This window comes from Triturus cristatus, chromosome 5_2 (genome assembly GCF_964204655.1).
Source record: "Triturus cristatus chromosome 5_2, aTriCri1.1, whole genome shotgun sequence".
NCBI classification, from domain to species: Eukaryota; Metazoa; Chordata; class Amphibia; order Caudata; family Salamandridae; genus Triturus; species Triturus cristatus.
Window position 1 is genome coordinate 567973956 of NC_140588.1, and position 23810 is coordinate 567997765.

The following is a 23810-nucleotide window of genomic DNA, read 5'->3' on the forward strand; positions in this document are numbered from 1 at the left end:
ACCAATAACCACTGGATTAACCACTAACCTTGTGCTCTGTGGCATTGCGATACTCCCCATAAAGTGCAATGCTATCTCATTCGAGTAGTACATGCTATACAGATGCTATTACAATACAATCAGTCCCTTTCCTATCCTTTTAGCCATGTTTTACATTTCATCTGCCACCTGGCATAGGTGGGTTATATTGTATTGCAGCTTTTCTATAGCACTTCACACCTCTTTGTTGGGTGCCAAAGTGCGTTTTTGGACAGATAGCACACTGCACCACGAGGGAGCGTGTGCTTGGTAGTGTTGCTGTTGGGATCATGTGGGAAGCATTTTGGTGTCTTGCAGAGTGACCAGAGAGGTGGTCTTCTCTTGTCCTGGGGCACAGCACCTAGCAGTGTAATGCAGGAGGAGGTGTAAGAGAGAGAGCACACACAATAGAATTGTAATTAGCTGGTGGTTCTAACATACTGTGCATGCCCTGTGTATCTTTTGTGGTTTCTATTATGCAGGAACCAGGGAACATAGCGTGTTGTGGGGTGAAGTAGGAGGGACTAAAACATTTCGGTTTCTACAGAACACTAATCTAGGCAGGGGGATGCTGTTTGTGTGTGCACCAAAAAAAAGGAGCAATCCAAGAAGGCCCAGTAATGCACATGGCAACATGCACAGAGATGCTGTCTAACGAGTAGAATGATTCCAAAACAGCAAGAATAGAAGTTAGCGGCATTAACACTAGCCCTACGTCTTATTAAAGGAAGGGATCGTGCCTGCTGTTCTACAAACACACATCATGAGCGAGGAAAGAAGTGGTACCAATGTGGCAAACCCGACCAGAAACTATACAACCTTCATAAGGGCCCAGATTCCACCTACTCCTGCTAGGCTGAAGGAAGCCAACATTTTAAATAGGGGTTCACACACTAATTCTCTGTTCTGCTTCCAAAGGCAGATGAGTATCAGTCAGGCAAACCCTAGTCAAGTTATATCTCAGACCCTAGCCAGACCAACACCCTACACGTGCAAGGGTGTGAGACAAAGCACTTAGTAGCTTCCTGCCATTCCTCAACCCTCCATGTGAGCTCAATAATTCTCATAGCTACCAGAGACACTTTCTCTTTCCAGTTTACATGAGGATGCATCCGCCTGCCTTTTTACATCTACCCAGCCAACTTCCACTTTCATGATTACTAGTGAATGACATTTCAAGGTTAAAAAAGAGCATGTGGAGAGAGGGGTCCTACCCTGCTTCAAGTGTTATGGCTAAGACAGCAGTACTCTATAGGTTTGGTAGCTCTCATTTTGTTCAGTCTTATCCCTCTTCTTTTCTGACCTGTCAGTGTTTGGAAGACCAGCTTTGATGTATGTCTTTGCAAGTAAACCTTCATTCCAATCTGCTTTGCTTGGTCCATTTCCACTCTTCCACTCTCCAGCCCCTCATTTAATTTGCTCTCATCGCTAGGCCATGGTGGGTTCCTGATCGAATAATACTGGAAATTCCAGAGGTGCCCCACTTGCTAGCCTTATGTAACGAGGCAATAGTGAAAGGCCACTTCCCGAGTGATTGAACATTGCAAATATAGTGGTCCTGCATGGGGCCAGGCAACACCCCGAGGACTGCACGCCTTACCGCCCAATTTCCCTTATCAATAGTGAACTCAAACTAAATGCCAAGGTCCTGGCCAACAGACTCCTTAAAGTCTTGAACAAGTCGATTCATTTAGATCAAAGTGGTTTTAAGGCCGGCGCAGCACGTGGCACTCTATTCAAAGGGTGCACGCGGCCTTGGCATATTGACATCGTAGGTCCAAGCGCCTTCCTAGTTATTGGCTGTGAAAAAGCCTTTGATTCTCTGGACTGGGACATCCTGTGGGAAGTGTTACAGTGCTTAGATTTCGGGCCCGCTTAGTGTCCTACTTATGTGCACTTTATGCTGCCCCCACGGCACAGTTGCGGGTCAATGGGACCATATCAAGGGCCTTTTAAATACAATGTGGCACCAAGAAGGGTTACTGCCTATCCCCCTCTCCTGTTCCCTCTAGTGATATGCGTCCACTGCGATGCCCAAATGCGGGGGTTTTAATGGGGCATAAGTCTGGAAAACCGTAATCGCCTTCAATGGGAACAACGTCTTACTTTTTGTCTTCAATCCTTGGAATCGAGACTGTGTGTTATGTAAAAACTATACGGGCGAGCCTCCAGGTCTATTGGTTAACTGGACCAAGTCCCAGTTGGTCCCCCAGACTGGATTCTCGGAATAGACGGCCTGGCAAACCTGGTGCTGATCCGTAAGCTAAGCTATTTATACCTGGGCCTATACATCTCATTGCTTCCAACACTTACCTGGTCCCTTAACCTTACGCCACTGGTCAGCAAGATGCGGAAAGACCTGGAATAATTTGCCACTTAACATACTGGGAAGGATGTCACTCTAAGATGATCGTCCTACTGCAATTCTTGTAGGCCCTGAAAATTTCCCATACCCGTTTCCCAACAGTGGTATGCAGGTATACAAATGAATGTGCACTCCTTCCTTTGGGCGGGCCAGGTTCCACACATTGCCTTAAGGAAATGCATGCAGTCAGTCTTTGTCGAGGCATTGTAGCCTCGGTTTTGTGTTTATACTACCGGGCCTGCCAGATTGTGGTTCTGAATGACTGGCTCCATGGAGGATTGGAAGACCCAACCTACAATGTGGAAATGGTGTCCATGGGGTGGAATACTGTCATGGACAGGTCGTACGGCGGTCGTAGAGTGATATTTTTGATGTGGAGATTGGTACAGCGCTGGTCTGGTTGCCCTGGTAGGATAACGGGTCAAACCCCCACCTCTGGGGAGGCTACTTACTGGGCCAGGTCGCCAACCTCACCAGAATTGGTAAATAGGATCTGATTGGCGTATCTCCTGAGTGTATAGATCTCTAGTTATTATTTCCCCCCTCTTTATTCACCCCCTTGAGTGCACGATTGGAATTTCCGATAGGCTCTTTAGAAGACAGCCAATGGAGAGTTGGCGATCTCCTCTATGTTCCGTCTGAGCCAACTGGAATTCCTACACATCACATACCTGACACCATTGAAACTATGGCAGGCTGGCGCTCATCCTCTGCATGCTCACACTATGGTGTGGAGGCGGCAGACTTTTGACCCGAGCCTGCCCAGTGATTGAGAGGTCATCTATTTTTCGCTACTTGTCCCGAGTATTGAACTGATCCATTGACATACCCTCTCGCATAGCCCATCTTGGCCGACAGGAGGACTTGGAAAGTAGCAGGAGTTATGACTCTATGTTGGGTCTGGGGACATTAATTGCTAAAGGGATATTGCGTGGATGTGGAACTCAGTGAACCCACAGACTGTGCCGGCCTGGCATGCGATTATGGACTGGTGAGCAACACCAGACGAACCTATTTACAACTCCAGAGGCTGCCCCCTCAAACACAAAAATATATCGGAAAAATGGAGGGGCTTCTATGGGTTGCAAGGTATTACGTTTTAAGTATGCCTGTACTAGTTCATCTTGAAATGTTACGGATCGCTCGCACTGCACTGCTAGTGGTTTTCTTTGATTAAATCAATAAAAGCTAGTTTATAAAAAAATAAATCTGCTCTCACCGCTAAGTTTCATTTCCCTTTCTAGACGGCTCCTAGCTCAACCTCTCTGAATGCTGGCTCTAGCTAACAAACTGTGTTGATTGAGTGTGCAGGAGACTGAAACCTCTTATCTGCATATGAAGTGGAAGTGCATGGAGGTATGCCAACCAGGAGCATCTTGACTAGGGTGGCTCATGTAAGACCAATTTGGTCTTACATGATTGAAGTACAGCTTGAGTTGTTTAACCTGAGAACCCCTTTAAAAAATTGAATTTTCAGGCAGCTGACTTTTTGGAAATTATGAAAAGAGTTTTTGCTTACCCTGCCTCATCCTACAGCATCTGTCTGGAAGAATTATACTCGTGGCCACGTTCCCTGGCACCTTTGCTCTCCTGAGATTTTTTTTAAAAGCAGCCTCTGTCCTCCTACTCTTAACACAAAGTCATCCCTTGATGTTCTGGGTCAATTTCTTGGATGTCTTCATCTTATCCCCAATTGCTAATGACCTTGGTAAGTTTGCCTGTCTCCAGAGCTGGCTACCATCACACTTTCATCTTACCTTTTCGAAATCTGCTTGTCTCCTGACAAATAGCTCTATGTTGTGTGAACACACAGCTGCTACAAAGATGGAGAGATCGTCAGTGCCCCCACGGTGCTAGCATCTTGGTCTTACATGGGCACTGCACTTCCGGGGAGGGAGGGAGGGAGGGGCAGGCTGCCACAGTCTGGCCTCTGGTGGTATTTCTTTCATCAGATGTTTCCTTGTGTGAAGAGGCAATCTGATACCCTGATACTGTAGGGTTGCAGGTAGTTTCTCCTAGAGGTCTGACACAATGGGATCTCGGGTCACACGCCGAGAATCACATGATGCTGTATTGTGAAACTGAGTGATTGCCTGTCCACTTCACGTCACTGGATACCTCGGGAGTATTCTATGTTATCGAGTTAGCTTGGTGTCCATGAAAATGTTTCCCTTCAGGGTGTGTAGAGTGAAACTCCTAGTGTCAGAGGTGAAGGGACCCTATGCATGAGATCAGCCTGGGTGGGTGAGGAGGTTTGCCTGTGAAAGGAGTCCAGTGCTCCTGAAGCCTGTGCACAGACAGCACTGGGAGTGGCTGCCTTCCGTTTCACGCACTCGGCATCCTGTTCGTAACTCCATTCAAAAGATCTCCACGGGCAGCTTATGAACAAAACGCATGCATTCGACTAAAAACGGGGGCTGCTAACTTTACTGAGTTTTATATTGCCTAATATTTATTCATATTTCCTTTTTACAAGGTCCAGGACAAAATAACATCAATATATGCTTCCATATTTTTTTATTTTCTTTATAAACTTTAACAATTTATGTCCCCTTTTTCCAACATCACACTCCAGTGAGTCTGCTGTGCCTGCTATTTTAACAAGTATTTAATATAGGTAAAAAAAAAACTGTTTATGCAGACATTAGATATTCCTTTTGTATTTGAAACAAAAGCCCCATTCCAGCTATATCCCCACAGGGGCCCCTCATTTCCTTAGCCACCTCTCACCAGCTCCCCGTGGTGCACATTATTATTGACTTTACCGGCAGGGAGAGGGCCCTGGCAAAGAACGGCTCAGAGGAAGGACTCAAGGGCGCCCTATAGAATGTTACCTAAAGATACCTCACTGGAGGAGTCCTGGTCATGAAGCTGCCTTTAGAGAAGCTTCAAGGGCCAATGAAATGAGGATGTTGGAGCGTCACTAAATGCCCTCGCACTGCATGTGTGACTGAGGTGTAGCATGTTTACCCAACCTTTGTGACTAAAGATGTAGATTGTTTGTCCAAGTTTTGTGACTTAGGGGTAGCATGCTTACCCAATCTCTGTGACTTAGGGGTAGCATGCTTACCCAATCTCTGTGACTTAGGGGTAGCATGTTTACCCAATCGTTGTGACTTAGGGGTAGCATGTTTACCCAACCTTTGTGATGAGGTGTAGCATGTTTGCCGGACCATTGTCAGTGAAGTGTAGAATGTCTGGTCGAACTTTTTGTTGACATGTAGCCTGTTTGCCCGACCTTTGTGACTAAATAGTAGCATGTTTGCTCAATTTCTTTTGAGAAAGGCATGCTAAGCAAGCAGTTGTAAAGTTTCTCTCTGCATCAGTCCTGATATTGTTCTTTTCTGTTTCTCCCCAGCTGGATGATCCCTCGGTCTTCCCTGCAGTGATAGTGGAGCAGGTGCCGAGCACAGACCTACTGAACGTGTACTCGGAGCTGGAGTCCGATGAGGCCTCCAGTGGAATTATGGCCGACCCTATGGACGAAGACGAACAGATTGTGGGAAATATTAGCCTATCAGGTTTGTGTGAAAAGAAAGTCTGATGCTGCAGGCTGCTCTTTTTTCCAAAGTTTAGGTCAATTGAGGAGTCTCCTCTAAATCAGAGGCTTCCCGTTGGTTTCACGTGTTTTTTCCCAAAACCTCAACCACGGATTCTAGACGCTGAGCTTCCTCTCTGTTCTCCGGCCTCTCCATTCTTGGGTGTTTGCATGTTGTTTAAGGCTTTATTTCAAGTATATATGGCTTTGGATGAAATCTAAGATGCTGCCTCTCCGTGTGCACATTCCAATAGGGTATCATTCATTTAAGGTAAATGGAAAATAATTGCCTAGACGTCCTGATATTTAGAATTTGAGAAACAACAATGCTTTCCCACGTATTCGTGCGTTTATGGAAATGTATCACTGAAGATCTTAATATTTTAAACATGACCGATATTACGGCAGCCATTGGCTGTATCCGGTTTCTGCAAAACTACCAAATGAAACATTGTCAAAAATACCTCTTTCCAGCAATGTCAAGACAAGGTAGAAATAATGCTGAAAATGGGAAATGCACCCTCTGTGGGACAACCTTTACTAAACAATATGATGAGATAGCACAAAGGCTGGTTTCCCTGTTGGGGGATCACACAGCTTATGACGGTGAAGCGAACAAACTTCATTTGCATGGAGTCACTCCCTATAACACGCATTGGAAAAGCCAATAGGTCTCGCCTATATGAGATCAATAGGCTTTGTCAATGTTTCTTAGCTATGTTGCAACATGGCTGAAAGTAAAGAAATAAAGCTGTATGACACAGCCAGCGTTGACTGCATCATAATGCTTTTTTATTTTTATTTTTACTTTCTGCCATGCCGCACTGAAGCACAATATGGCTAAACAAATTGTCAAACTCTATATATCTTGCATATGTGAGACCTGTTGGCTTTGCCAATGCTTTTTTCATTGTCCGAGCACTTCTACACCATTGAACAGGCTACCAATATGTAAACAAATAGGATCTCAGATATGCAGGCATTGGTGAGGTTTTTGCTGGGTGCTCTGCTCAAAATAGCATTAGAGGTTGATCTCTGAATTGTTCTGATAAATCTTTGAGTGTTACTGGTTGGCTATATACATACCATAGAAAGGGCCATCCTTACGTGATGCGTATCAGCGGGTCACGCTTACATTCAGAATGCAAAGCCCTGTTCCAGATAAATAAAGGCATATTTTTTACATTTTCCAGGAGATGTCTTTTAATCACAGCATACTGCGCACAACTCTGTAGGATTCCTATTGGGGTTCCTGTGTCTGCATTGATAAAAAAACAATCCATTAATCTGTATGAGTCCCCCATTCTCCAGCTGTTAAAAATGTGAGAGCTCTATGGCACATGCGATGGCAGTTGCCAAGAGCGATGTAACTGCGTCACTGCGAGGAGGCTAGAAAGAAATGGGTAAATTAGGCTTCTTTGTGGACAGCCCTCAAACAAATCACTCTCTCTCGACAAACTCCATTATTGCGAGGAGCCCTTCGTGGAGCCACTGATGAGCTACTTTAAGACAGCTTTCTGTGGTATGCTCCGTCATCATGCTGTAAACCCAGCAGCTCAGCAGCAGTCTGCATAGATGTAGTCACGGCCACAGGGGCACATAAACTGATCTGTGATTTGTGGAAAGGTTAAATGGGCTGGAGTGAGTACGTGAAATTGAATGAGTCTGGGACACCTGTCGGCCTCTGAGGCACCAGCCCGGTTTATTAACTGGCTAGTTTGCCATTATGCCACCATCTCTTTCAATATACTGCATATAATTATATCTGTATTTTCTGCTCTCACCAACAACCACATGGGGAAAACCTAATTTAAAAGAAGACCGCAATCTTGCCATACAGTCCAATATGAATGCACGATTTAAAACAAACCAAGGCAAAAAAAGTTTTCGCAACATGCAATGAAGCGAACGTAGCATGAACGCAATGTCAAATTTCCCATGCTTGTGTGGGAAAATGAAACCATAGGTAGACGTATAATATACCAAAAAATCAAGGGCTTTCCAACAGACAAGAGGAGGAAGCTAGGTTTCAGTAACAAGGAAAACAAGTGCCCTCGGAAGACAGCTCCTCACATTTGACCTCAGTCTTTGAATGCCGAGCAAATGTAACAAGATAAGTGCAAGATTTACAGGCCTGTTTATTACAGAAAACGAGTTAGTAGAAGAATAATGTAAACATGACATTTGCATAGGGAGGTACGAACTCAAGCTGGACAGCTGGAAGTGAGTTACAAACCACAAAGCCAATGGCAGGTGATGGACAGAATGCATTCCCAGGTCAACTTTCTGAAACTCCACAAGATGTTTTTCGCATACCACACAGCTGGGCTATCTGGTAGGCTGCGACCTAAAATCGAGGTCTCTCTGCCTGACAGTGGTGAATGCGTATTTCAGAGCCCATAGAAGCAAGGAGAAATGTTGCCCACCTTTTGCCTCCGAGGTTAAACACGATCTCACATTCAGATGGGCGATAATACATTTTTGTAATGAGGCCTGAATTAAGTAAATGAGCTAGAAGGGGTTATACTGGTGAAAAGGTTACTAGTTACATGTGAGGGGGTGTTGCTGAGTAACCGGTTGGTCTCAAGAAAAATTTTGTTTTTGTATTCCTGTGAGCATCCTATCAAAGCCAATTGTGGATTTTCTTCATACTTTGTGTCTTGAGATTGTATTTGTTTAGATTTCTGTATTTTAGTTTTTATAATTGTGATTCCCACAACACATTAGGCGAATCATTTTCCCTATCTCCAGAAAAGAAGCCAAAAGCAGGCAAGGCAAAATAACATGAGTGCCAACTGAGAATATGTCTGAGGCATGTTTAAATAAAAACTATCAGATAAATGTGGCCTTTGCAATAGACAGCATGGAACTATAGTAAGTGAGCTGAGGCAACAGACTGGTGGGCTACTAAAGCTCGTCATTAGTCCTTCCTCACCCTTTATTTAAAGCCAAGTAAATTCAGTAGATTCTTTGGCATTTGCATGGATTCAAACAAAAATGTGCAGCAGAGCCTAGTTTAGGAAATTGTTACTGAAATTAAACTCTCAGTGCATAAATGTACTCATTCCCGATAAACCAGGCCTGACGGGCCACCAGGTGGTATACCATCTGCTGCAGTTTTTGAGGACCAGCACCTACAATAAGTCCACTAAAGGGCAGACCTGCGTTGCATTCACATCTGATCTGCTGGAAGGGTGTGGCTTCTGCTCAGCCCTGCCAAGAATCTGAAGTGGAATGTGGCACATAGGAAGAGTCCCAGGCATAGTGAATAATCGACATCTGACGTGGATTCAGCCTATTGCCTAGGAGGACCCTGAGCAGCAGTTGTCTCTGATATGCGATAACCACACATTATGTAAAAATGATGTATTCACTGTAGACTGCTGGTGAGTTAAAATTTAAGTCAGTAGCTAGTGTAAACACCACCTACTCTCCCTGCCTGAGTGGTTACGGGCACAATGGGCACTTACTTGTAGCTTAGGCAAGGCTGAGCAGTTGGCAGTGGGTTGGCAGGCCTGGCAATGGCATTAATCATTAAATAACTACCATCTTCCAAATGAATTGTATCCCCTCTAAGGCAAGGAAAGGAAGTACAGGAGCAGCTAAAAGTGGGCACATTTTATTGGGCAGGAACCATAATGCAAACAATTTCCATTCCTATGGTTCTGAAACAGGTAGTCATTTGACATTTAAAGTGGTCATCTTGCTATTAAACATTGATAGTATTACTTTACACTTAAATGAGATCAATACCAAGAACAGGATCAGGATCTGAATCAATAAGTGTAACAGTAGCCACATTTACAAAAAAATTCTGGATTCAAAGCAAAAGATCACTTTCACAAACCGGCTTTGGAAGTGCACGCTGTGATCAGTCTACTGTAGAGAAATGCCCGAGGTCAGCTGAAAAGTACACAGAAGAACGCAGGGACCTCTGCCAATGAATGCAGTAAACAAAGAAGAAATCCCTTGCATCTATATCCTAAGTGAGTAGGTGTGTTCCCACTGGTATTAACTGCTAGTGAGTAAACAGTCCTAAGTGAGTAGGTGTGTACCCACTAGTATTAACTGCTAGTGAGTAAACAATCGTGCTTCAAAGGAATTCTTTGTCATATATGAAATATAAATGATCTGCTTTTCTTTGGATTATATGGCTTCTCTGCAGTACTGCTTTTTCAGCATGCGGCTTTAAATAAAGATTTCAAAGGGGGAACTGGAGATACATGGTCAGGTGGAACACTGTTCATAATCCAGAAAGGATTGGAGTATCCAAACCAAGAGAGAGAACGAATCTAATCTCATACATAAAGAATAGATCAAGCCAGTCTAGTAATATGCTAATTGTAGGCTCAGGTGAAGAGCAACTACATATGGACTGCCAGCAGCTTACACCAACCCCACCTCATCATAAGCGCAATCACTCACCAACCATAGGAAAGGCCATAATCAACCTGTGTAGCAAAGGGTGAGGTGAGACCTCAAGTGGTGGGCTACACTTCCACAGCTGACTGGTTAGAAGAAGGGTCAAAAGACCCACCACCCACAGTGATGCACCCTGCAAAGACAACCCAGACATACTTCAACTTTACACTTGTTTGGGTGGCAGGTTACCAGGCCTACCCCCCAAGACACCCATCTGGAAGGAAAACCCTACACTCATTCCACACCTTATTTACTCATTTGCCTAGTGCCTTTCCATGGACGTGCACCATCGCCCAGTTTTTAGGTAATCCCAACAACCACAGACGAGCTCTGTACCAAAGTGCTAAAGAACAAAGACATTTGTAAGCATATGGTAAACAACAACTGTGGAGAAGTGTGGCTCACTGGTTAGAGTAGGCAGACCTGGAAGCAGAGGTCAGCCCGGGACCAGGGTTCAATTCCCGGCTCGGCTGGGTCTTGAGTCCATAAATTGTCCATGGACTCGATAATTCTCGCTCCAGTGCATACTCGATTCATGGGTTCACACTCTGCGACTCTGGGCAATAGCTTGCTTAATCTCCACAATGGCCCCTCGCGGCGGGATGCCTGGCTTTCACCTTGTGGATGCCCTGCTGGGTCATCTCACAGGGGAATACCAGGACGGGTTCCCTAAGCAAGCGCTTAGAGACCGGTTGGTGATTTGCGCTATATAAATATCTGTACATTTACATTTACATTACTGGATCTGGCTGTACTTGATATGAGATTGTGGGTCACTTTGAAGAAGGAGACCTGTATTTACTGTTCTTCCTGGATTCTACATCACTGTTCCGACTTGTTGCATTCTAAATTTATCAAAGCTCTGCTTAACATTGTAGCAGCTTCTCCCTTGTGGTGCCCAAACTTGTTTACTATTAAATATCGAAATCACTGGAAGTAAATGTGCAAGACAAACAGTAACACAAGGAAAACACTGTTACTGCATCTATAAAGATCAAATACCACTCAAAGTAGAGCTATACGGGGGCGTGGCCAAGATGGCGGGGTGAGCGGACGCTTCCTCCCGTAGCTCCTCCGGCCCGGCCAAGCTAAAGCCCTTTCCTTATGCTTCTCTCCCCCCGCTGACGCTCAGCGCGGGAGAGGAGCGTGGCGGAACATCAGGGGCATACACCGGTGCTGTTTTTGTCCGGATCGCCCCGGGGAAACCCCCCCCAAAAAGTTCGCCCGAGATCACGGAACGACGGCGGCGAGCCCGAGGGGCGGAGCGTATTGGAGAGCTGTCCGGGCGCCTCGGTTGGGCCTGGTGCTGAAAGTTGCGGCCTGGAGGGGATCTGGCCCGCCGCTCGACGGTGACTGAAGGAGCCTGGCGGGAAGGGGCCCGACGGTGTGGAAGGCTTGGGACGGGTGCCCCGGCACTCGGACTGGCGATGGCGACACCTTGCACTGCGGAAGCCCTGACCCCTAGCCGAGGTACGGCGGACTCTCTGATGGGGTCGGACCATCTGGCCCCCTGTGCGTGACAATCGGGGGCCGGGGGTGGAACTTATTTTACTGCGGGGTGCCTCGGAGGCCCCGGAGGTGTCGCCGGGCCTAGTCGTTTTGGCTTGCCCCGACCGGCCGCCATTTTGTCCCCGAAGGAGCAGTGGTGGCGGCCTCCGCTGGAGTCCTGGCTGCTGGCTGCGGGCGACCTCCCGCTATTGCTGGATTGACTACCGGAGGGATGAGCTGTTGGGACCCCTCCTCTGCGGCCCCCTTGGTTGTCTCACGCTAGCTCTTGCGGCTGACGGTGACCGGACTAGGCCGCCATTTTGTCACCTGTGACGCAGCGACCTCACTTGTGGGGGATACCCGAGCCGAGTGCTTGCCGGCGGCTGAGCATCCCTGGGGCGCCTGGATCAGTGCCCGACTGCGGAGCTGGCGATGTCTGGAAAAGGAGGCCCGAAGAAAGGGGACCGTACTCTGCCGGACATGCTTGGCAGGGCCCAGCACTTGCGGGACAGGACACAGCCCTCACCGGGGCCCTCCCGGGCTCCGGCAGATGTGACTGGAGGGGAGCCACCCGTCACGAGGGCCTTTATGGAGGAACTGTTTAGCTCCCTCAGGGAGGACTTCCAGACACTGAAGCGGGAGGTGGCCAGCGAGGTCCGAGAAGTGCGCAGAGAGGTGGAGGGCCTAGGTGAGCGTGTGGAAGCGGCGGAGACGGAGGGCCAACAGCGAGCGGAGGAGATAGTCCATCTCCAGCAGGACGTTCTTCGCCTCCGGGAACAGTGTGTGGAGCTCCAGGCCCACTCTGAGGACCTTGAGAATAGATCTCGGAGGAACAACATCCGAGTGCGTGGCGTGCCGACTGCGGATGAGGGGTCCGATCTGGGGGGCTACCTGCGGGCCCTGTTCCGAGAGATCCTGGGGGAGGCCACGGACTTTCCCATCAGCATCGACAGGGCGCATAGGGTTGGCCGTCAGCGCCAGCCATCGGCACCCCCACCGGACATTCTGGCCTTCCTGCCCGACTTTCCACTAAAGGAGCGTATCATGGCTGAAGCCCGCAGGAAACAGCCCCTGACCTTTCGGGATCGGCCGGTGGCGCTTTACCAGGATCTCTCCGCCATCACTCTGCAGAAACGCAAGTCCTTTCGGATTGCCACTGACTTTTTGCGCGAGCATGAGACGCCGTACTCTTGGGGTCACCCCTTCCGCCTGATTTTTCGGTGGAACGGAGTATTACACCAGCTACGCTCCTTGCAAGACATTTGTGGTGTCCTGGGGCTCACGGCAGCGGAGGAGGAGGGAGCTACGCCGTCGTGGAGGTCCTCGGAAGGACGGAATCGGCGGAGGTCAACGAGGCGGCGCTCAGCGACCGGTGCAGGGCGCCCGGACTCCCCTACCATTAGGGCGGACAGGGCTGACGCCCTGAGGGCGGCGGCCGGGGACTCGACCGGCTCCTCTAGCGTGGCCTTGACGGCCTAACACACACTCCGGGGGGAGATGTCTTTAGCTTCTTAACATGCTTGGCACGGGGCGGGGGGGTTGGGGGGAGCGGGTGGAGGTAAGTGGCTGGACGTCCACTTTGCTCTTTTCTACGGACTTGCCCTTTTCGGGGCTTGACTGAGACTATGGGGTGTTTGAGTTTGGGGAGGGCTAGTTGCCGAGGTTGGGTTTTGGGTGGGGGAGGGGGTTGTTTTGGGGTTGGGAAGGTCCCGTCCGATGTTGTCTATGCCCGCTTTGTTTTGGCTTGTCCCGCGCTGCGGCCCCGCGCGCCCCACCCGCTGATTCCCTACCCATTGCATGGCGCTCCCGATCCCTGCGAGGAATGCCGGGCCTAAAGGTAGTGACCCTTAATGTTCAGGGTCTGAATAACCCGGTGAAGCGCAGAGCGATTCTGTCGTTGCTGCAGGGGACGCAGGCGGACATTTGCCTTTTGCAGGAGACACACTTATTGCCCCGAGACTGCCATAGGATGCGCTCTGCTAAGTTCCCCACCCAGTTCTTTTCCTCGGCAGCGAACAAGACAGCGGGGGTGGCCATTCTCCTAGCGAGCTCCTTTCGGGGGGAGGTGTTGCATAAGTGTGCTGAACAGAAGGGGAGGCTCCTTGCGTATCGCATGCGCCTGGGAGGCATAGCATTTACGGTTGGCTCCGTTTATAGCCCAAACGAGCATCAAGAGCGCTTCCTAGATTCCGCGCTGGTGGATGTCACTGCTTCCCCAGACCGACACATTATCTTGGGCGGAGACCTCAACATTGTCTTTGACTCTGGGATGGACAGATCGGCGCAGCGCTTTCCGCAGACGGGGGAACTGTCCCAGGCTGGGAAGGCCCGGATTGCGGAAATGGACTTGCACGACCTCTGGCGCTCCCTGCACCCCACGGATAGGGACTACTCTTTCTTCTCGCACGCACACCGCACCTACTCACGGCTGGACTACCTCCTGGTGAGTGGACCGATGCGTGCCGCGGCCACGGCGGCGGACATCGGGGTCCTGACCCTGTCTGACCACTCTCCAGTCACCGGCGTTTTCCGGTGGCCGGCGGCCTCCCCCTCTCGGGGGGCGTGGCGCCTCCGGGACACACTTCTACACAAAAAATCGGTGGTACAACGCGTCGGGGAGGTCATACAGGACTATCTCACTCACAACAGCAACACTGACACTTCGCAGGCGACACAGTGGGCGGCACTGAAGGCCGTCCTACGGGGGGAATTCATCTCTATCTCTGCAGCCGAGAATAAGGAGCGGCAATTGAAGAGGGAGGAGTTGACAGCCCAAGTCCGGGAGCTTGAGCAGGTCCACCGCCGTACGGGAGCGCCGAGGGTATGGAGGCAGTTGAAGGCAGCGAGGAAGCTCCTCTCGGCTCTGGATCTTGACAGGGCGGAGTACGCCGCCTTACGCTTGAAACATGCCTACTACACTGGGGGGGACAGGTGTGGCAAGCTCCTAGCACACCGGCTCCGGGTCGCGCAACAGCGCAGCGTGGTGAAAGAACTGGTGGGTGCGGACGGGGGGGTTGTCTCCGGGGACGCGGAGGTAGCGGAGACTTTCCGCGGCTTCTACGAGGCGCTGTATGCTGAGGAGCCCTCCTCGCCACGGGATGCCGATTGCTATTTGGAGTCGGTGACCCTCCCGGTATTGGACCCGGCTCAGGCGGACCACCTGGAGCGGGACATCCATGTGGAGGAAGTGATTTCGGCTATCGCGCGGCTGAAACATGGCAAGGCCCCGGGCCCGGACGGGTACACGTCGCTATTCTACAAGACTTTCTGCACGACCGTGGCCCCTGTCCTTACGCGGCTGTTTAACTCCTTCTCCGAACCGGGAGCCATCCCTCCGGATCTCCTGAGGGCGACGGTCGCGGTAATCCCGAAGCCTGGGAAGGACCGGGCCCTCTGCGGCTCGTACCGGCCCGTCTCGCTCCTAAATGTCGACCTCAAGTTGTACACGGGGATTCTCGCATCCAGGCTGGGTCCACACCTCCCCGACCTGGTGGAGGCGGACCAGGCTGGTTTTGTGCCCGGTAGACAGACGGTTGACAACACCAAGAGAGTGACGCATGTTCTTGAGAAGGCCTCAAGGATCTCGGGGGAGCGGATGTTGTTGTCCGTTGATGCGGAGAAGGCCTTCGACAGAGTTCACTGGCCGTATCTTGAGCGGGTCCTCAAAAAACTGGGAATCGGCGATAAGTTCCGCACCATGGTATTTAATTGCTATAAGCATCCTTCAGCGTCGGTGCGGGTAAACGGGTGTAGCTCTGGTGGCTTCGCCATCGAGCGCGGCACGCGGCAGGGCTGCCCTCTCTCGCCGCTCCTGTTTGCCCTCTACATGGAGCCGTTCGCTCAGAGGATCCGTAATAATCCGGATGCTGTCGGGGTCCGGATGGGCCAGTACGTCCACACCGTCAGTCTCTACGCGGATGATGTCCTGCTGACTTTGGACGACCCTAGGAGGTCGCTGCCTGCTTGCCTCCGAGAGCTGGACGCCTTTGCGGGGGTGGCCGGCTTCAAAATGAATATGAGCAAGTCGATGGCATTAGACGTGTCCCTGGCTGCGGAAACCAGGAGGGATCTTCAACGGCTCTTCCCCATGCAGTGGTCCTCGTCCACGGTGCCGTATCTGGGGATTCTGCTGGCGCCTACATTATCGGAGATGGTTACGGCCAATTATGCCTCCCTCAGCAGGAAGATCAAGGACGAGCTTGGCCGATGGAACAAAGGCCTGCTGTCCTGGCTGGGGCGAATCGCGGCGGTCAAAATGACGGTGCTGCCCCAGATACTATATCTTTTCCGAGCCCTTCCGCTCCAACCCCCGGTGGGCTGGATCCGACAAATGCAGGCTGACATCTCCCGCTTTGTCTGGCAGGGCCGCAGGCCACGCATGAAGAGGGTCCTCTCCACGCTTGCTCCGGAAGCGGGGGGTCTCGGCATTCCGGACCTCCGTAAGTACTTTCAGGCGGCACAGCTTCGCTATCTGGTGGAGTGGAGCAGGTGGGAGTCCGACAAACATTGGCTTTTTCAAGACCAGGCAGTGGCGGGCCGCACCTTACAAGAGGTTCCATTCTTGCGCCGCACGCATCGCCCCCCTAATCTTTACGCTTCCTTTGTTACGCGGGTCCCCCTGCGTGTGTGGGACGCGGTCTGCGAAACCCGGGGCCTCACCACCTTCCCTTCGCCGCTCACGCCCATTGCGGGCAACCCGGACTTCTCCCCAGGGATGGAGCCAGGGGTTTTCTCCCACTGGGTACGGGCGGGCTGCAGGGCACTCTTTCAGATTTATGGCCCGGAAGGCGTGGTTCCTTTTCAGCAACTCCGCCAGGAGTTCGGCCTGACGGAGCTGGACAGATTGCGCTACATGCAAGTTCGGCATTGGGCCCTCCAGCCTCAGGTGCGTGCCACCGCTGCCCGTCCAATTACACCGTACGAGCGGTGGTTGGCTACTCGGACCTCCGACGCTAAACTGATCACTGATCTGTATAAACACCTACAACCCCCGCCGTTTCACTACTACAACCCGGGGAGGGAGCGTTGGCACAGGGAATTGGGTAGGACACTCAGCCACAAGGAATGGGACCAAATTGCGTATCGGGCTCGGCACTCTGCATATCACACGGGCCTTACGGAGACATTCACTAAGGTGTCCACATACTGGTACTACACCCCGGAGAGACTGTATGAAATGCATAAACACACTGACAAGGGGTGCTGGCGGAGCTGCGGGCAGGAAGGTACCCTTACACACATTCTATGGGATTGCCCAGTGCTGACCGCCTACTGGAAAGAAGTCTTGGACGAGGTGGATGAGCACTTTGGGATAGAGCTGCCGCGACTCCCGGCGTATGTCCTGCTGGGCCTCCCCAATGACCTAATGTACCCACTGAAGTCCCGCAGGGGTAGGCAGATTGCAATAGCGCTGGGGTCTGCGGTTCAGAACATCCTGATCCACTGGCGCACATCCACCGTCCCCTCCATCACCGGTTGGTTGCATAGGCTCTGGCATGTGCTGGGGATGGAGAAGCTGTCGCTCACGGTTGCGGGGGAGATAGACCAATTTGAAGAGCTATGGCAACCCTTTCTAGCGCTGCTGTCCACTGAATTCCGGGAGCTCACCTGCCCGAGGTACCTTAGGCTTCTTAGGCTGAGGCCGCCGGTGATCCCGGCGGACTAGCTTACATGTGAGATGGGGACCCCCGGGGAGGGGGGGGGAGGCGGGGCTTCCTGGTTAGGGCTACTTTGATGCGGGACCATAGGACGGGGGGGAGGGGGGAGGGTTGTTGTTTTGTTACTGGGAGGATGGGGGATGGGAGGGGGGGGATTGTGTTCTGTTGAGGTGTTGATGGGGGGGGATGCTCTTGCTCAGCTTTGGGGTGTCGGATACGCGCGTGGGATTCCACAGCTTGTAATTCTAGCGTTCAGTTACTGTGTTCTTCCCTCTGAGCCACCGCGCCACCTATTGCCAACCCTCTGGAGATGCATCCCTTCTTCTTTGACTGTATTCCATGTATCCTGCCTCCTATCCCCCTCCCCCATGGTTTGTCTTGTCTCAATAAAAACGTTTTAAACATAAAGTAGAGCTATACAATGTGAGCTGAGAATCATGTTTTTTAAAAAGATATTGTGGAATGCTCCCCATATTTTGATCTGTGTGTCCCAAAATGGGTGTGATGTCTGCATTGTCCAGTAGTGATATGTCAACAATAGCCAAGGAAAAACATATATCCTGTTTCCAAAGGTTGTGGAACATTACAATTCGCACAAAATTCCACAGTGTAAAGAAACCTTTCTAAAGAGAGTAACCCGAGTTAGAAGAAATTCTTTGAATGAATGGGGACCTAACTGTGCCTAGTTGTCGAAGATTGTACTTTTCACGACCGAGGAGACATTTCAGAAGACCGGATATTGATGAACCCAAAGGAAAGTACATGAAACGCTGTTTTGGAAGAATGATCATACACTTGCGAAAGCAGTCAGGGTTGCGAAAACATTTGAAAAGTCAAGCGAGAACATGCAGCTTCGGAAAGAGACCCAGCCCTAAGCCAATGCAATTGAGAGATGTCTCAACTCATACATACTCATCCATAGGTAACTTTGCCATGGAAAGTTTTACTCATGCTGTGCGAGGGAACAGGTTTGTAATGGATGCAGCAAGACCAGGCCAAGTATCAGTTCAGGAAATAGCATTGCACTGGTGGTGATTTAAATTATGAATGTCATGATATTGGTAGCTATGTGAGGATATAGCTTACAAAGATGCTCGGTTGTATGAAATTACATAGGTAGTAAGGGCAGTTCAGAGAAGAACTGTTTAATTTGTTAGCCAAAGAAAGCTAGAAGATTATTAAGGGTCATTCCAGTAAGTGGTTAGACTAGCAGTAGAAGGTTAAGACACTGACCATTCTTACCTAGATGGAAACGTTGCAGTTGATTCGCTTGGTTTAAATCCTATGAATCAAGATAAAGGCCACATGTGAAATGGGTATTGGCTACAAATATCCAGGTTCAGGGTGTGTCAGAGATGGAGTATTCGATCAGACCTGGCAATTCTAAATAGTTGGAAACATATCCAACATACTCATAAAAGACTCACCTCTCCAAATAAAGGTTTGGAAACAATATATGAAGAGTCACTTATGAAAAATAACATGCTTCCATGGCTATAACAACTTAGCAATGTTGATTCCATTGAGGGAACTATGGCCCTGATAGACGAGTATAAAGACCGGCTCAGATATAGAACTATGACATGTCTCAGTCCAGTTTGTCCTTCAGGACTGACAAAACATCTCAGGACTGGTACTCCCGGGAGCTGCATGGTCTTAAATGTGTATTTGGGTTGTCTGTGGTTAGGTGACAGAAGTCGTTAAGTAAAGCACACAGGGTGGTAGTGCACTCAGCTAGGAAGGCATACCTGAAAGCTACTGAGGGAGCACAAGGGACTTGAACAAAAGAATTGTTTCAAAATTCTGAAAGGAGTTAGCTAGATTAGCTTAACCATTTATAAACAGTAACAAGTGCAGTAATTCACAAGTATAATATCAGCAAGACAGTTGAGGATGATCTGGGGCCAGTCCCTCATGGTACAGCTAAGAGACGCAATTGAAGCGTATTCAGCATAGTCGACTTCCGAAACACTGTCTAGAATAGCTGTGACTTCGGAGTTTGTGCTGGTCAGAGTTGCACCTGAGGATACAACCCCTGTAAAGAAGGCTTGAATACTGCACATTGTTGAGAAGACCTGGCCCACCACTGTAATTTAGAATGCACAAGCTCAGGCCAAAATAAAAGGAAAATAATAGACATTATTGTACAGTATCATCACCCAATGCCTACATGGTCGGGCCAGCTTCTGACCTACAACTAGTGCACCTTTCCTGACAATGGTAATGGAGGAACCTGTGGCACTGCAGCTAGTCCAGCATCTCAAGAGGTTCTCCCTTTTGTGTGATACTTATGGAGCTAGTGGCTGGCACACCCTGCAGGGAAACCAAAACGGATCTAAAGGACCTCAAAGAACAGCATGCAAGAACTTGTGAAAAGGATGGTGCTTCATTGTTGCTCACGTTGGATTTGTCCACTTTCTGAAGGCTTTAAGAAGTAAAAGGAAGGTCAGAAATGCGTTGGGTGGGTTTACATGTTTCCTGAATAAAAGGACATCTGAGGTCAAACAGGTGATTTTGTGGTACTTCGGGTCACTCCAAGAAAAGAGGTTTGCAAAGTTCTCTGCTGGCCACAGTATTATAAGTCTGGCATTAGGACTGCTGCAAAGTGGTTTAATGTATGTCCAAGCCAAATGAAAATAATGTCTAATACGTGATGTGGTATTAGCAGTGCATTTGCTGGCTTTGTGATTAGTAGAGTTGCAGGCGGTATGCTTCAGGAACTGATTTTTGCTTCTATTTTGTATTCTTGTTTTTGTTTCCTTATTTTTTCAGGGAAACCTATAGCGCATACAAAGAAAATATAGGAGTGGCAAGTCTAGGCGTGTCTACCAAATGGGCTGTATCCCTTAAACATATTTACAAAACATCTTGGCATTAAGCTCTGTAAGAAACTGGGAAGGAAATGGATGGGGGAAGTGAAGTGGACAGAGGAGGAACAGGGGGAATGGGAATACACTGATAGGCAACAATGTTTTGCATTATGAGTCACGTATGTTCTCCATCACCCACCATAGCCAGGAAAGACTTCAACTTCAACTTGTATGAAGATGTGAACTGTATCTTCATGCACCACTTTAACTTTGAATGGATGTCACAGGGATCCCTCCAGATCCTGCACCAGTAAGTATTTTCTCGATTTCTACCAATCTTAAATCCTTTGTTGAGTTAACCTGCTATGATTGGGGAACATTACCACTCCGGCTCTGTCCAGTATTGCCTCCTGTTCTCTAGTGCCCCCAGAAATGCAATCATTGTTCCCTTCAATTGAGTATTGGATTGCCTTTTATGTGCAGGTAGCCTAAAAGCCCTGTGTACTTTGGTCCTCTGCAGTGAATCAGGAAGCAAACCATTCTTGATTAAGGAAGTTTGTTGAGCAGGGGGTACTCCTTTGCCAACCTGGGAATGGAGGTAAAGCACACAATATTGTTGCATCATTTCAGTTTAGAGGAGTGTAGCTCAGAATGATGCAGTGATGCCATCTTTGGTAAATACCACGGTTTGCAGTGTGTGTTTGAGCTTTGACCATACATAATTTTGGAATGCTTAATAGCATCAAAAGATCTGTATGCTCTTATATTATTGAGAATCCAATAAAAGTAGCAATGGTGAATCAGTTACATGCTTCTGATGGATATTGATAACCACAGATTCCTCACCTTTAGAATATCCCGTCACTAGACTGCATCTGAAAGTTTTCACAGCAGTGCTCGCACGTGCTGCTAGGTGGTGATGCGTGGCTCCTCACAGACTTTGTTCTCACTCAGAAGTGGGGGACCGAGCGCCATATATGTGCCATCCCTGCAAGCTCGCATCAGTTAATTTCTTTCTGCACCTTCAAAGGTGTATCCAGGGCTTCACTCCTCTTTTTCCAGGGAATTGACAATTTATTTCTTTAAAAAATTGAAATCCAGTGTGCAAGGGAAAGATGTCCCCACCTAATACTACGTGGTTCAAACCATGCTACAACTGCTGGAAACAGATGTTGGTGATGGACTCCATGAAATTTGCCTTAGGTATTTGGGCTAGGGCACAACTTCAGGTCGTGTGAAGCATTTGCTCTCATGAACCGAAAGGTGAACCAGGACGTAAAGCCAAGCTGAATGTATCAAAGCATCAGAAAAAGTCCTGCAAGTCCTGCTGCTGCTCGAAGTCGAGGGTGCGGAATCTTTGCTGCTCTCAAAGCCATTCCTGTGGCAGGTCCTCTTTGCGGTCAATATTATCTTGTAAGTTGAAGTCTAAATCCAAGTGGAAACACCAGAAGACCAAGCAGGGCTTGTCCCCATCTCACCACTCTCTACCCTCAGAGAAGTTGCAAGGACATTAGGTTCCACTCGGTCTTGCTCTGGACCTCCAATTAATAAGCTGATGTCACAATTGATCCTGTTGTACCCTGAGTTCTCACAGCAGATATAGGCCTTTAAGGAGGCCATGTTTCACATTTTTGGCATTCGTCCGGTTCCTTCTGACACGCCTTTGGGTCCCAAAGATCCGCTAGGGCCTTAGGTTACCTCTAGAGGATCCGTCCTCAGCACAATCTATGCCGACTTACACTCAAGCGCCAAGACCTGCGATGGTCCCTTAGACTTTGAAATCGATCTGACACTGGTGGTGCGAGAGAAGAACCCCTTTCCTACACTGATATTGGACTCCGAACCAAACTAGTCTCGCCCCCAACCGAGGTTTGGTTCCAACTTCTCCATTCCTATGCACCCGGTTCCTATACAGTCCGTTCCAGACAAAACACTCCTCTATCATGGAACCACTCTCAGTTGCTGTACCAACTTTTCAGTTCTTCTAGGAGATGACAATGGGGATGGTATTCCCCAAGATTATGATGGTTTCAATTGACTTACAGAATGCCCGTGGGCTTGCTACTTCCCCTGATACTGGGTTGGTTTCTCTTCTTCCTCTGTGTCACTAACGGAAGAAAGTGCTTCCTTTGCAGTAGTAATTAGATGGGCTGCTGAGGTTCTGGATCTACAGCTTCATTCAGTAGAGATCAACACTAATGTTCTGAATGACATTTTATAGTCTGGTCAGGTTTCTCTGAACGCTCACTGCTATTCAACGAAATTCTAGCAGGTACATTGACGGGCACCTGGCCTAAGCTTTGCTCTTGCCCGCCACTAAGCAGGCAGTGAGCCAGATGCCACAGACTGGCACCAGGATTAGCTACCTTCCTAGTCCCTACCATTGCGGCATCAGCCTCCAACACATTTTAGTTTACCTTTGTGGCACGTTTACCTTTGTGGCGCACATCTGCCCTGCTGGAGGCAGAATCAAACATTTTCTCAGAGAATGGCAAACTATCATGTCTAACGGATGAGTCTTCCAGATTGTTCAGCGGCCTATGCCGTTCCATTCCTTGCTGACCCACAGCATATTCCACACACATGAGAGCAGCTTTCAGAGGAGCACCTGCCCATCTTGTTGCGAGAGGTGCAGGCTCTGCTCTTCAAAGCAACCAAAGAGATAGTACAAGAATTGGAAATAGGGACTGGTTGTTATTCTCCTAAGAAGGACAAAAGCATTTGTTATATTTTAGATTATCCATCTCTGAATGCCTTCCTATGGAGGGACGAATTCAAAATGCTCACACTGGCCCAAGTTCTGCCTATCCTGGATCTGGGTGGCTGGATGGTTGTCTTGGAGCTACATAACACATGCTTTCATGTGCCCAACCTGTAGCCCCACAGACATTATTTGCAGTGCAAGGTCAGCTAGGAGCATTTTCAGTTTGCTATGCTACCCGTTGGCCTTACCCACACCCTTTGAGTGTTCACAAAAGTTTTGGCAGTGGAGAAGGTTGGGGATCCAAGTTTTCGGCTACCTTGACAATTGACTGTTGAAGGCAGGCTCACCACAGTCAGTAGCAGACCACCTCCAGACCATGGCAAAGCTGCTGACATTGCTGGGGTTCCCAATCAACGAGTCAAAGTCACACCTAACTTCTTTGCAGAGGCTTTCTTTTAAGGAGCTGTCCTGGGTGTTGTGCAGTTCAGGGCCTTTCCTCCATCACAATGAATTCCAGACATTCGAGCTATGGTCCAGATGTTTCTGCCTTTGGTCCCCCGGATCACGGTGAGAACACCTCTGAGGCTTCTTGGCCTGCTGGCCTCATGCATCCTGATTGTCCAGTTCACCTGGTAGCATATATAGATTCTACAGCATGATCTGAAGTTTTAGTGGGCCCAACACCATGGAAACATGTTTGATGCCTCTCTGGTTTCGAAAGAGACTGCACAAATTCTGCTGTGGTGGCTGCTCGATTCCAACCTGACCAGCGCCAGACCCCCTTTCCTTCCTCACTCAGAGCTGACTG

At 49.1% G+C, this 23810-nt stretch overlaps 1 protein-coding gene across 4 annotated transcripts in view; it reads left to right on the forward strand.

Moving 5' to 3' along the window:
* Window positions 1-23810, forward strand: part of ELF4 (E74 like ETS transcription factor 4) — a 289452-nt gene that overhangs the window by 152287 nt on the left and 113355 nt on the right. For all 4 annotated transcript variants that reach the window (XM_085607648.1, XM_085607647.1, XM_085607645.1 and 1 more), the window contains exon 4: window positions 5742-5904. In XM_085607648.1, the coding sequence (XP_085463774.1) occupies window positions 5742-5904 (163 nt within the window). The remainder of the gene's footprint in view (window positions 1-5741; window positions 5905-23810) is intronic.